Source organism: Ranitomeya imitator, chromosome 7, assembly GCF_032444005.1.
Source record: "Ranitomeya imitator isolate aRanImi1 chromosome 7, aRanImi1.pri, whole genome shotgun sequence".
NCBI classification, from domain to species: Eukaryota; Metazoa; Chordata; class Amphibia; order Anura; family Dendrobatidae; genus Ranitomeya; species Ranitomeya imitator.
Window position 1 is genome coordinate 180,264,700 of NC_091288.1, and position 14,223 is coordinate 180,278,922.

Consider the following 14,223-nt stretch of genomic DNA (forward strand, 5'->3'; position numbering starts at 1 on the left):
ACAGATGAACCCCCTTCCCCCAACACCCCATACCCACCTCTCCAGTGGTCGCCTCCTGCAATGAGGTCTCATCTGCAGCCTATAATTAATTGGCCCAGAAAAGGCGGAAAAAAAAAATCAAATTAAAAAAAATGATTTTTTTTACATTTTTTTCACTTTCACTTCCCTGGGCTCATTAATAAGAGCCCCTGAAAGCTTTCATGCACCCATTCCTGGTGGTGCCATAGCATCTGGTGCATGTTCTCTCTGTGGGTTTCCTCCTACACTACCAAGGCATGGCTGACTAAATAGATTTGAGTGGTACAGCGCTGTGGAATATGTCGGTGTTATATAAGCAGTGGCTAATAATAAAACCAATAATTTAAAGCAGGATATTTTAATGGCACCATAGGGATTAAACACCTTCATATTAAAACCCGACGTGCCTTTGTGTTCCCTAATAAATTGAGAAGCTCCAGTGTATCCCGCTGAATCCTCCAGAAGTGGCCGCCTCCATCCTGAGGAGGTCGGGATCCTCCGGAATAAGACGCGTTTTCTGGACCTCTCACTTATATCCAGGAAGCCACACTGCCACCTAGTGGCCATTTAGAAAACACTCCGGCGTTTCATCTCGAGAAATCAGTATAAAACGGTTCTCACTAAAAATCCTTCTTACATTTCAGAAAAAAAAAAAATCTTCTTTCCTTATATTCGTTCTGATAAATATACCGCGGCTCGACATCCCATTTGTATGGCGTTCTTCAGGAGGAAATAAGCGGGAGCCTGCAAATAAGACAGTTGAGTTTTAATATTCACTGGGACATTAAGAGCTCGCTGATAGTCCTTGACTCGTCCAGAAAAAGCACTTTGTTAAGGCCAAAAAAAAAAAAAAATTGTTCTGGGGCATTGTTTTGTTTACATTATGGTAAAAAAAAAATCACCGGGCTACATGGTTCTCCAGTTCAGTACATTAAATTTGTATTTTTTTTTCTATTTTTATTTAAAGTAATTTTTTTGGGGGGTGGGGGTGGGGAGGGGGAAATCGTAAAATAGAAATAAAAAATTATTTGTGTCTAAATTTTCCAAAGCCTTTACCACTTGCATTTTACCTGCACAGAGCGGAGGGAGGGCTCCTTTCTTTCTGTGGCGAAATTACGTTTTTATTGATCCGGTTTTGGGGTAGATACAACATATTGATCGTTTCTTATTGCAGCTTTTCATTTTTTTGCAGAATTGGGGGTGACCAACCCCCCCCCCCCCCCCTCAATTCTGGAATTTCGATTCTGGTTTTCTGTTATGGCATTTGGCGACCGGGTTACCCAATTTAATTTTTTGATAGACTGAATTTTTATAAACGCAGCGATACCAAATATGTATTATACTCACTACGGGCGGTCCGGTCCAATGGGCGTCTCTGGTCTTGATCCGACACCTCCTCTCTTCTTGGTTCATGTAGTTGACGTGTCCTATGTCACCCACACAGTGTTCTCCATCGAGCCCCTGCGCAGGCGCGCTTCTCTCGGTCATGTCGCGGGCGCAGAGTAAAGTACTGCAGTGCGCATGCGCCAGCGCTCTATGACCTTTTCCTGCGCATGCGCACTGCAGTACTTTACTCTGCGCCCGCGACATGACCGAGAGAAGCACGCCTGCGCAGGGGCTCGAAGGAGAACACTGTGTGGGTGACGTAGGACATCACGATACAAGATGGAGGACAGCGATTGCAAGAAGAGAGGAGGTGCCGGATCAAGACCAGAGACGCCCCATCATACCGGACCACCCAGTAGGCGGGTATAGCAAAAGGTCTTTCTCTTGTCTGGCAGGGCGGACTGGGGGCATCCTTACAGCATCCTATAATGCCGTACACATCAGGCCTGAAAGATGGTGGCCTTACCTCATACGGGACAAACCTGCTGACGGGTTCCCTTTAAGAAAAAAAATATCCTATTGTTTTGTATCTACAACCCCGAAACAGACCCATATGTTTTAATAGTGACTGACTACAAGCAAAGTCTAAGCCGAAGAAAAAAACAAAAACAAAAAAAAAAAAAAAACAACCCTATACCCTGTAGTAAGTTAATAGTAAAAGAAAGTACGGCAAAACAAAAAAAATGAGCCGGAGCATAAGTTGGTATACATGCAACGTGTAAGAGCACGTTCACACTGTGGCCATTTTCCCAGACAAAACCCAAAGTCTGTAGTCAAATATCTCCATAGGTGTCCCCAACTTCTAGCTAAGCTGCCAGGTAGCCAGAAAATAGTAGACAGATGATGGCAATTTTGACTTTTAGACTACGCAGGATTTGTTTGCGGTCTGTAACCATGGAAACGCATGGGTCTGTTTGGAAGCTGTGGACATAAAAAGGGGAAGATTTCTAGAAAATGTTTCAGCTCCTGTGTGTATAAGTGTTCTACCTGTTCGGCATCATGTTCCAGTCCTGTATCGTGGTGCTCCATCTCATCGTCCCGAAAAGTCTTTATTGTCTACAGAGAAAAGGACCACAAGTTACATAAGGGAGAATATTCTAGATCACTCTTTATACAGAAGTCCCTGGAGTCCTGGCCGGACGTCTGCAGCGATACCTGCAGTAACTCCTTGTGCTTCTCAGGGTCCCTCTCCATCAGGGTTCTGATCTGGTTGTTGTAATGATTAGATATGGTCTCTTCTACAGCCACAGTACAGGCCATGGCAGCTTTTCTTCCCAGTAGGGCAGTCCCAAACCCTGCAGGGAAAAAAAAGTGCAAGGTATGGGTTAAAGGTTAGTAATGAGCGAATGTGCTGGGATCAGGTGTTATCTGAGCATGCTCTGGTGCTAACTGAGTGTCTTCGGCGTGTTCGAAAATCATGTTCGGGTTCCAGTGGCTGTAAGTCTCGTGGTTGTTAGACAATTCCTGCATGCGTTGCAACGGTCGAACAGCTGCGGGAACTCGAACATAGTATTCGAGCATGCCGAAGACACTCGGTTAGTACTCAAGCATGCTCAGATAACAGCTTATCCGAGCAAGGTCGCTCATCACTATTAAAGGTCTAAACCTGACAAAGAAGCAAAAATCAGCCTCAACCATAAAGGGAAAAATTCCTTCCTGCGCCTACTGCTATTCATATGGATCCCTGGACGACCATTCCTGGACAGGGAGACTTGTCACCATGCTGAGCGGGGCACAAGGATCCCGCCAGACACTTCTCCCGGTTATAATGACTATCAAATATCTAAAAAGAGCAAGAAATAGTTCAATAGGATCAGGGCACTGAAGTTAGGGCACCATGGTCCTACTAACAGTTTTCCAGCAAAGTCCCACTATAGGCCTCATTTAAAGGGAATCTGTCAGCAGGTTTTTGCTATGTAATCTGGGAGCAGCATTAGGTAGGGGCCGAGATACCGATTCCAGTGATGTATCACTTATCAGGCTGTTTATTGAAACAGCAAAACAATCAGTGTTTTATCAGCAGGAGATTAATCACTACAGGACTAGGTGTCTTGTGCCTTCTGGTCCAACCCCGCCCCCTGCACTGTACACAGGAAGCTGCCAATCAGTGATGTGGGCGGGGTTACACACGAGCAATGCTAGATCTGCCGCAGGGAAAACTGGGATTGTATCAAAACGACAGCAAGGAGCCCACCAAGTGATACATCGCTGGAATCAGGGTCTCTGCTCCTACATCATGCTACTCTCAGATTACAGAGCAAAACCCTGCTGACGGATTCCCTTTAAGAAAAGGCATTAGATTAGCTTCCTTTCTCTTCACCAGCTGTAGGACGTCCTTTTAAGAAACCTAAAATTGGACATCAGATCCGAGACGAGGTGGTACCTGGGCCTTACAAGGTGGCAACAGAGCTCACCCAAAGCAAATCCAGCCACGTTCCAGAAGGGCAGCAGAGCCGTGGGCCGCACTCTGTTCGATATCATTAACTCATCAAACTTCTTCAAATGATCCTTCTCCTGATCCCACATGTGCTGCAACAATAAGGCACAATTATTAATATACAAGGAAAGTTGGAACTTATTTTTATTTATTTATTTTTTTTAATTACTTTTTTCAAGCAGAAATCACCATCGATGTAGAGTATTTGGAGAAGTTTTTCATTTTCCTGAAGAATTTTTTTTAAAGTATTTTGGAAGCTTTTTTTTTCCCCCTTGAAGTGTTATTTGCAGCATCTTGATTGGACAGTGCCCAGTTAAAAGAAGATTCTTTCAGGATCTGCTTCAAAAGAAGTAACGTGCGCTTTTTTTTTCCCCCACCAGGCATTTTTTAAAACCTCTTCAGGAAGGTAAAAAATAAAAAATAAAAAATAACACAAAAGCTCATACCGTATGAATAAGAAAGGGGATTAACCCAAAACCCCAAAAATTAATAGGATGAGTTTTGAAGCTTTTTTTTTTTTTTTGGAGAGGATCAACTCCAAAACTTTGCAGAAAAAAAACAAAAACGCTCAGCGTGAATAAAGCCTCATAGGACATTTGTGGCTTTAAATGGTGACAGTCGGTATCAGACAACTTGATCTCTGCACATCACTATCGTTATGAAGCATGTTTTACCCTTGAAAAGAAAAATCACTCCAAAGTGCTGCCACTAAGTGTCTCCCTTATATCAACCCAGCTGTTATCAATAGGTTAAAGAAAGTGGGAAGAAAGCCATCGGTGAATGGCAGTAGCAATGGATTGTGTAAAGAAAGGAAAGTCCCAGCACATATAGTGCTGGCAGAATGCCGAAGAGGAACTGCTCCTTAAAAAAAAAAAAAAAGTCAAGGGCAAGTTTCAACTACTTGCATCAATGAAACTAAATTTTTTTTATACAAATATATGTTTCATCTTCAGCCCCCATACATAACTATGTGACTCCATGCTTACTAACCAGCGTCAGTAAAGTAACATCCAGAAATATAAGGCATTGGGATATATGACCCTCGTCATCAACTGCTAATATTAAAATAAAGGAAAGTACCGAGTTACCTGAATGATGGGTCCTACCGACGTTCTGCCCAACACGACCATCTGTCCAGCGTAAATACGATTTGCCCCATATTCCCCGGCGTGGTCCACTCGGATTATTCTATCCAACAAGGCCCTTTCTTCATCAGAGTAAAGCCCTGAGCTGTGATGTCTGATGGCACCGGCATAGACCGTGGCGCAGCACCGGCCCCTTATTCCTGATAATGAGGAGAGAATGCAGAATATACGGTATTATAAGGTGAGGTATGTACTGCGTGAGCGGCGGTAAGGAGACAGGGTAATAATCTAGGATGCCCCTTCCCACAAAAATCACTTTTTCATTATTTGCAGCATAAAAAAAAAAAAATAATCGTTATCAATTGCACAGGAAGTGATCGGAGTTCCCAAAAGGCCTCTAATAAATCATATCCTACCCATAACAGTTATGGCTCCTGAAATGGAGAGATAAAAAATAAAATGTCGGGTCATTAACGCCTCTTTAGATTTGGTCATTAAAAGGCTAAAGGGGTTGTACCAAAGGCTATCACTGGTAAAAAGGAGAGATCTGAAAAGAACAGAAGTGGAGCTGCAGCAGTGAGTGTGAAGCTGCAGTAGCGGAGCTGTACTACGAGGAGTGAAGCTGCAATAATGGGAGCTGACTTGCAGTGGCGAGAGCAGAGCTGCAGTGGCGGAAGCAGAGCTGCAGTAGAGCGCGCTGCACTATGGGGAACTGCACTGTGGGGAGCTGCAGTACTGGAGCTGCACTATGGGGAGCTACAGTAGAGCGCGCTGCACTATGGGGAACTGCACTGTGGGGAGCTGCACTGTGGGGAGCTGCAGTACTGGAGCTGCACTATGGGGAGCTACAGTAGAGCGCGCTGCACTATGGGGAACTGCACTGTGGGGAGCTGCACTGTGGGGAGCTGCACTGTGGGGAGCTGCAGTACTGGAGCTGCACTATGGGGAGCTACAGTAGAGCGCGCTGCACTATGGGGAACTGCACTGTGGGGAGCTGCACTGTGGGGAGCTGCAGTACTGGAGCTGCACTATGGGGAGCTACAGTAGAGCGCGCTGCACTATGGGGAACTGCACTGTGGGGAGCTGCACTGTGGGGAGCTGCACTGTGGGGAGCTGCAGTACTGGAGCTGCACTATGGGGAGCTACAGTAGAGCACGCTGCACTGTGGGGAGCTGCACTGTGGGGAGCTGCAGTAGCGGCGCTGCACTGTGGGGAGCTGCAGTAGTGGGAGCTGCACTGTGGGGAGCTGCAGTAGTGGGAGCTGCACTGTGGGGCACTGCAGTAGTGGGAGCTGCACTGTGGGGAGCTGCACTGTGGGGAGCTGCAGTAGTGGGAGCTGCACTGTGGGGAGCTGCAGTAGTGGGAGCTGCACTGTGGGGAGCTGCAGTAGTGGGAGCTGCACTGTGGGGAGCTGCAGTAGTGGGAGCTGCACTGTGGGGAGCTGCAGTAGTGGGAGCTGCACTGTGGGGAGCTGCAGTAGTGGGAGCTGCACTGTGGGGAGCTGCAGTAGTGGGAGCTGCACTGTGGGGAGCTGCAGTAGTGGGAGCTGCACTGTGGGGAGCTGCAGTAGTGGGAGCTGCACTGTGGGGAGCTGCACTGTGGGGAGCTGCAGTAGCGGAGCTGCATTGTAGGGAGCTGCACTGTGGGGCGCTGCAGTAGTGGGAGCTGCACTGTGGGGAGCTGCAGTAGTGGGAGCTGCACTGTGGGGAGCTGCAGTAGTGGGAGCTGCACTGTGGGGAGCTGCAGTAGTGGGAGCTGCACTGTGGGGAGCTGCACTGTGGGGCACTGCAGTAGTGGGAGCGGCCACTTCTCGGTGTACGGAGCTGAGCGCTGCCCCTCCACAGTATTTACAGCTGATCAGCGCCGGATGTCAGATTTCCACTAAAAACAATGATCTGTGTAAAGTATCGTGACCATCAATGTCGGTGGACAAGCCCTTTAATATTGCAGTGAGCATTCCCTGGTCTGGGGGGCACACATAGGGCTGGGGGGGCACACATAGGGCTGGGGGGGCACATATAGGGCTGGGGGGGCACACATAGGGCTGGGGGGGCACACATAGGGCTGGGGGGGCACACATAGGGCTGGGGGGCACACATAGGGCTGGGGGGCACACATAGGGCTGGGGGGGCACACATAGGGCTGGGGGGCACACATAGGGCTGGGGGGCACACATAGGGCTGGGGGGGCACACATAGGGCTGGGGGGCACACATAGGGCTGGGGGGCACACATAGGGCTGGGGGGGCACACATAGGGCTGGGGGGCACACATAGGGCTGGGGGCAGGGTCTGTTACTTACAGCGCTAATACACAGATATGTGAACACCGCCCTGCACAGCCTTATGTGCCAGAAATCAGAGAAGCACTACAATACCCAGCTACATCTCCCCATACACTCATCCTTGTACCCATCTGCCCCGGGTGAGAAACTACAATTCCCATCAGACACCTGGATTCCCAGGATGCTGGCAGTCGTAGTCCCAGCAGCCGAGCACTCACGGACCTGTCCTCCCGGAGAGGCTGCAGTACAGTGGCCTCAGCCTCCGCAGCCCCGCAGCCTTCTCCATGCCGCGGTCTGACCTCGACCTTCTTTGCTGTCACAGACCTGTCGCTCTCACATAAAATTCGCCGCTCCCCTCTGACGTCATCAGGTCCGCGGCCGCTGCTGGGAGACGCCGCCGCTTCTCGCTGCTGTATTAGATTGTAGAGACCAAATACAGGTGACTACAAATGTCCGCGTACAGGCGCCATTTTGTCGAAGACTCATAGCTTCATGGTACACACCCTGTGTTACTATGACTGCAGACAACATCCATGTGCAGAGAACTGGAGGCAGCGAGCGAGGAGCATGGACTGCACTGTCCCCAGCAGCGTCATCATCCCGGCAGTGGCTGCAAGGCTGTAAGTGGGGGTTAAAATAGAGAGATGATAGATAGATAGATAGATAGATAGACAGGTAATAGATAGATAGACAGATGATAGATAGATAGATAGATAGATAGATAGATAGATAGATAATAGATAGATAGATAGATAGATAGATAGATAGATAGATAATAGATACATATATAGATGATAGATAGATGATAGATAGAAAATGGACAGATAAAAGCTAGATAATAGATAGATAATAGATAAATAATAGATAGATAATAGATATAGATAGATAGATGATTGATAGATAATAGATAGATACATAATAGACAGATAACAGACAGATAATAGACAGATGATAGATAATAGACAGATAATAGATAGATAGTTTATAGATACTAGATAGATAGTAGATAGATAGGTAATAGATAGATGATAGATAAATAGACAGATAATAGCTAGATAATAGATAGATAGATAGATAGATAATATATAGATAGATATTAGATAGATGGATAATAGATAGATAATAGATAGAAGATAGATAATAATAATAATAATTTTATTTATATAGCGCCAACATATTCCGCAGCGCTTTACAAATTATAGAGGGAACTTGTACAGACAATATACATTACAGATGATATAGATAGATAATAGATAGATAGATAATAGATAGATAATACACTGTGAGCAGAATTATTAGGCAAGTTGTATTTTAGAGGATTATTTTTATTATTGATCAACAACTATGTTCTCAATCAACCCAAAAGACTCATAAATATCAAAGCTTAATATTTTTGGAAGTTGGAGTGGGTTTTCTTTAGATTTGGCTATCTTAGGAGGATATCTGTTTGTGCAGGTAACTATTAGGGTTTGTGCACACGTTCCGGATTATTCGCGGATTTTGCACGTTTTTTCGTCAGCTTTCCACGTCAAAAAGGCTTACAAAACGCATACATTAAGCATCCCATCATTTTTAATGGTTTCCGCAATTTTTGTGCACATAGTAACATAGTAACATAGTAACATAGCTAGTAAGGCCGAAAAAAGACATTTGTCCATCCAGTTCAGCCTATATTCCATCATAATAAATCCCCAGATCTACGTCCTTCTACAGAACCTAATAATTGTATGATACAATATTGTTCTGCTCCAGGAAGACATCCAGGCCTCTCTTGAACCCCTCGACTGAGTTCGCCATCACCACCTCCTCAGGCAAGCAATTCCAGATTCTCACTGCCCTAACAGTAAAGAATCCTCTTCTATGTTGGTGGAAAAACCTTCTCTCCTCCAGACGCAAAGAATGCCCCCTTGTGCCCGTCACCTTCCTTGGTATAAACAGATCCTCAGCTAGATATTTGTATTGTTCCCTTATATACTTATACATGGTTATTAGATCGCCCCTCAGTCGTCTTTTTTCTAGACTAAATAATCCTAATTTCGCTAATCTATCTGGGTATTGTAGTTCTCCCATCCCCTTTATTAATTTTGTTGCCCTCCTTTGTACTCTCTCTAGTTCCATTATATCCTTCCTGAGCACCGGTGCCCAAAACTGGACACAGTACTCCATGTGCGGTCTAACTAGGGATTTGTACAGAGGCAGTATAATGCTCTCATCATGTGTATCCAGACCTCTTTTAATGCACCCCATGATCCTGTTTGCCTTGGCAGCTGCTGCCTGGCACTGGCTGCTCCAGGTAAGTTTATCATTAACTAGGATCCCCAAGTCCTTCTCCCTGTCAGATTTACACAGTGGTTTCCCGTTCAGTGTGTAATGGTGATATTGATTCCCTCTTCCCATGTGTATAACCTTACATTTATCATTGTTAAACCTCATCTGCCACCTTTCAGCCCAAGTTTCCAACTTATCCAGATCCATCTGTAGCAGAATACTATCTTCTCTTGTATTAACTGCTTTACATAGTTTTGTATCATCTGCAAATATCGATATTTTACTGTGTAAACCTTCTACCAGATCATTAATGAATATGTTGAAGAGAACAGGTCCCAATACTGACCCCTGCGGTACCCCACTGGTCACAGCGACCCAGTTAGAGACTATACCATTTATAACCACCCTCTGCTTTCTATCACTAAGCCAGTTACTAACCCATTTACACACATGTTCCCCCAGACCAAGCATTCTCATTTTGTGTACCAACCTCTTGTGCGGCACGGTATCAAACGCTTTGGAAAAATCGAGATATACCACGTCCAATGACTCACCGTGGTCCAGTCTATAGCTTACCTCTTCATAAAAACTGATTAGATTGGTTTGACAGGAGCGATTTCTCATAAACCCATGCTGATATGGAGTTAAACAGTTATTCTCATTGAGATAATCCAGAATAACATCCCTCAGAAACCCTTCAAATATTTTACCAACAATAGAGGTTAGACTTACTGGCCTATAATTTCCAGGTTCACTTTTAGAGCCCTTTTTGAATATTGGCACCACATTTGCTATGCGCCAGTCCTGCGGAACAGACCCTGTCACTATAGAGTCACTAAAAATAAGAAATAATGGTTTATCTATTACATTACTTAGTTCTCTTAGTACTCGTGGGTGTATGCCATCCGGACCCGGAGATTTATCTATTTTAATCTTATTTAGCTGGTTTCGCACCTCTTCTTGGGTTAGATTGGTGACCCTTAATATAGGGTTTTCATTGTTTCTTGGGATTTCACCTAGCATTTCATTTTCCACCGTGAATACCGTGGAGAAGAAGGTGTTTAATATGTTAGCTTTTTCCTCGTCATCTACAACCATTCTTTCCTCACTATTTTTTAAGGGGCCTACATTTTCAGTTTTTATTCTTTTACTATTGATATAGTTGAAGAACAGTTTGGGATTAGTTTTACTCTCCTTAGCAATGTGCTTCTCTGTTTCCTTTTTGGCAGCTTTAATTAGTTTTTTAGATAAAGTATTTTTCTCCCTATAGTTTTTTAGAGCTTCAATGGTGCCATCCTGCTTTAGTAGTGCAAATGCTTTCTTTTTACTGTTAATTGCCTGTCTTACTTCTTTGTTTAGCCACATTGGGTTTTTCCTATTTCTAGTCCTTTTATTCCCACAAGGTATAAACCGCTTACAGTGCCTATTTAGGATGTTCTTAAACATTTCCCATTTATTATCTGTATTCTTATTTCTGAGGATATTGTCCCAGTCTACCAGATTAAGGGCATCTCTAAGCTGTTCAAACTTTGCCTTCCTAAAGTTCAGTGTTTTTGTGACTCCCTGACAAGTCCCCCTAGTGAAAGACAGGTGAAACTGTACAATATTGTGGTCGCTATTTCCTAAATGCCCAACCACCTGCAGATTTGTTATTCTGTCAGGTCTATTAGATAGTATTAGGTCTAAAAGTGCTGCTCCTCTGGTTGGATTCTGCACCAATTGTGAAAGATAATTTTTCTTGGTTATTAGCAGAAACCTGTTGCCTTTATGGGTTTCACAGGTTTCTGTTTCCCAGTTAATATCCGGGTAGTTAAAGTCCCCCATAACCAGGACCTCATTATGGGTTGCAGCTTCATCTATCTGCTTTAGAAGTAGACTTTCCATGCTTTCTGTTATATTTGGGGGTTTGTAACAGACCCCAATGAGAATTTTGTTACCATTTTTCCCTCCATGAATTTCAACCCATATGGACTCGACATCCTCATTCCCTTCGCTAATATCCTCCCTTAAAGTGGACTTTAGACAAGACTTTACATAGAGACAAACCCCTCCTCCTCTCCGATTTTTACGATCCTTTCTAAACAGACTGTAACCCTGTAAGTTAACTGCCCAGTCATAGCTTTCATCTAACCATGTCTCGGTTATTCCCACTATGTCAAAGTTACCTGTAGATATTTCTGCTTCTAGTTCTTCCATCTTGTTTGTCAGGCTTCTGGCGTTTGCGAGCATGCAGTTTAGAGGATTTTGTTTTGTTCCAATCTCCTCACTGTGGATTGTTTTAGAATCATGTTGCGTTTTTTTTCCGCAAAAAAAACGCATGCGGAAACATACGCATGTTCATTCATTTTGCGGATTTTAAGCTGATTTCCCACTACATTATTGCTTTGGGAACCTCCGGAAAAAAATGCGAAAAATACGCACACAATCCGCACAAAATCCGCACAAAATACACGATAAAAACTCGACAAAAATGCGTGCAGAATTCCTGAGGAAAACCTCAGGATTTTCTCAGGAAATTTCTGCATACTCTCCGGACATGTGCACATAGCCTTACTGTGCAGAATTATTAGGCACCTTCATAAAAACCAAATATATTCCCATCTCACTTGTTTATTTTCACCAGGTAAACCAATATAACTGCACACAATTTAGAAATAAACATTTCTGACATGCAAAAACAAAACCCCAAAACATTAGTGACCGATATAGCCCCCTTTCTTTATGATGACACTCAACAGCCTCCATCCATAGATTCTGTCAGTTTCTTGATCTGTTTACGACCAACATTGCTGCAGCAGCCACCACAGCCTCCAAGACACTGTTCCGAGAGGTGGACTGTTCTCCCACCCTGTAGATCTCACATTTTATGAGGGACCACGGGTTCTCTATGGGGCATAGATCAGGTGAACAAGGGGGCCATGTCATTATTTTTTCTTCTTTGAGACCATTACTGGCCAGCCACACTGTGGAGTAGTAGGAGGCATGTGATGGAGCATTGTCCTGCATGAAAATCATGGTTTTCTTGAATGATACCAACTTCTTCCTGTACCACTGCTTGAAGAAATTGTCTTCCAGAAACTGGCAGTAGGTCTGGGAGTTGAGCTTCAGTCCATCCTCAACCCGAAAAGGTCCCACAAGTTCATGTTTGATGATACCAGCCCATACCAGTACCCCACCTCCACCTTGCTGGCGTCTGAGTCGGAGTGGAGCTCTCTGCCCTTTACTGTTCCAGCCTCTGGCCCATCAAGAGTCACTCTCATTTCATCAGTCCATAAAACCTTTGAGAAGTCAGTCTTAAGATATTTCTTGGCCCAGTCTTGACGTTTTATCTTATGTTTCATGTTCACAAGTGGTCGTTTTTCAGCCTTCCTTACCTTGGCCATGTCCCTGAGTATCGCACACCTTGTGCTTTTTGTTACTCCAGTAACGTTGCAGCTCTGAAATATGGCAAAACTGGTGGCAAATGGCATCTTGGCAGCTTCACGCTTGATTTTTCTCAATTCATGGGCAGTTATTTTGCGCCTTTTTTGCCCAACATGCTTCTTGCGACCCTGTTGGCTATTTGCCATGAAACGCTTGATTGTTCGGTGATCACGCTTCAAAAGTTTGGCTATTTCAAGACTGCTGCATCCCTCTGCAAGACATCTCACAATTTTGGACTTTTCAGAGCCCGTCAAATCTCTCTTCTGACCCATTTTGCCAAAGGAAAGGAAGTTGCCTAATAATTAAGCACACCTTATGTAGGGTTTTGATGTCATTAGACAACACCCCTCCTCATTACAGAGATGCACATCACCTGATTTACTTAATTGGTAGCTGGCTCTCAAGCCTGAACAGCTCGGAGTAGGACAACATGTATATAAAGTATCATGTGATCAAAATACAACTTGCCGAATAATTCTGCACACATTGAAGATAGATAATAGACAGATAATTGATAGACAGATAGATAGATAATAGATAGATAGATAGATAATAGATTGATAATAGATAGATAATAGATAGACAGATAGATAATAGATAATAAATAGATAATAGATAGACAGATAGATAATAGATAATAAATAGATAATAGACAGATAGATAATAGATAGATAGACAGATAGATAGATAATAGATAGATAATAGATAGATAGATAATAGATAATAGATAGATGATAGATAATAGATAGATAATAAATAGATAATAGACAGATAGATAGATATAGATAATAGATAGATAGACAGATAATAGATAGATAGATAGATAATAGATAGACATATAGATAGATAATACACAGATAGATATAGATAATAGATAGATAATAGACAGATAGATAATAGATAGATAGATAATAGATAGACAGATAGATAGATATAGATGATAGATAGATATAGATAATAGATAGATAATAGATAGACAGATAATAGATAGATAATAGATAGATAGATAATAGACAGATAGATAATAGATAGATAATAGATAGATAGATAGATAATAGATAGATATAGATAATATATAGATAATAGATAGATAATAGATAGATATAGATAATAGATAGACAGATAATAGATAGATAATAGATAGATAGATAATAGACAGATAGATAATAGATAGATAATAGATAGATAGATAATAGATAGATATAGATAATATATAGATAATAGATAGATATAGATAATAGATAGACCTACCGCCTCCCACATATGAGCTAATAAGACGTCGCTATGTTCTGGAGTGCCGTCTACCTTTAGATTGTAGATAGA

The 14,223-nt window shown here is 43.3% G+C and overlaps 2 protein-coding genes across 4 annotated transcripts in view; one reads left to right on the plus strand and one right to left on the minus strand.

The window, feature by feature from the left end:
• Positions 1-360: 360 nt before the first annotated feature.
• Positions 361-7,590, minus strand: COQ7 (coenzyme Q7, hydroxylase). The gene is made up of 6 exons (XM_069734128.1): positions 7,432-7,590; positions 4,930-5,126; positions 3,819-3,933; positions 2,560-2,699; positions 2,392-2,460; positions 361-762 (listed from the first exon to the last, which is right to left on the minus strand). Exons 1-6 carry the CDS (start codon positions 7,493-7,495, stop codon positions 685-687), a joined length of 663 nt encoding a protein of 220 aa, XP_069590229.1. The 5' UTR covers positions 7,496-7,590; the 3' UTR covers positions 361-684.
• Positions 7,591-7,731: 141 nt separating this feature from the next.
• The window catches only part of LOC138645084 (uncharacterized), a 33,901-nt gene continuing 27,409 nt past the window's right edge, over positions 7,732-14,223 (plus strand). For all 3 annotated transcript variants that reach the window (XR_011314705.1, XM_069734129.1, XM_069734131.1), the window contains exon 1: positions 7,732-7,829. Coding sequence is in view for 2 of the 3 variants with exons in the window: in XM_069734129.1 (XP_069590230.1) it covers positions 7,777-7,829 (53 nt within the window). In the remaining variant the exon portion in view is untranslated. The remainder of the gene's footprint in view (positions 7,830-14,223) is intronic.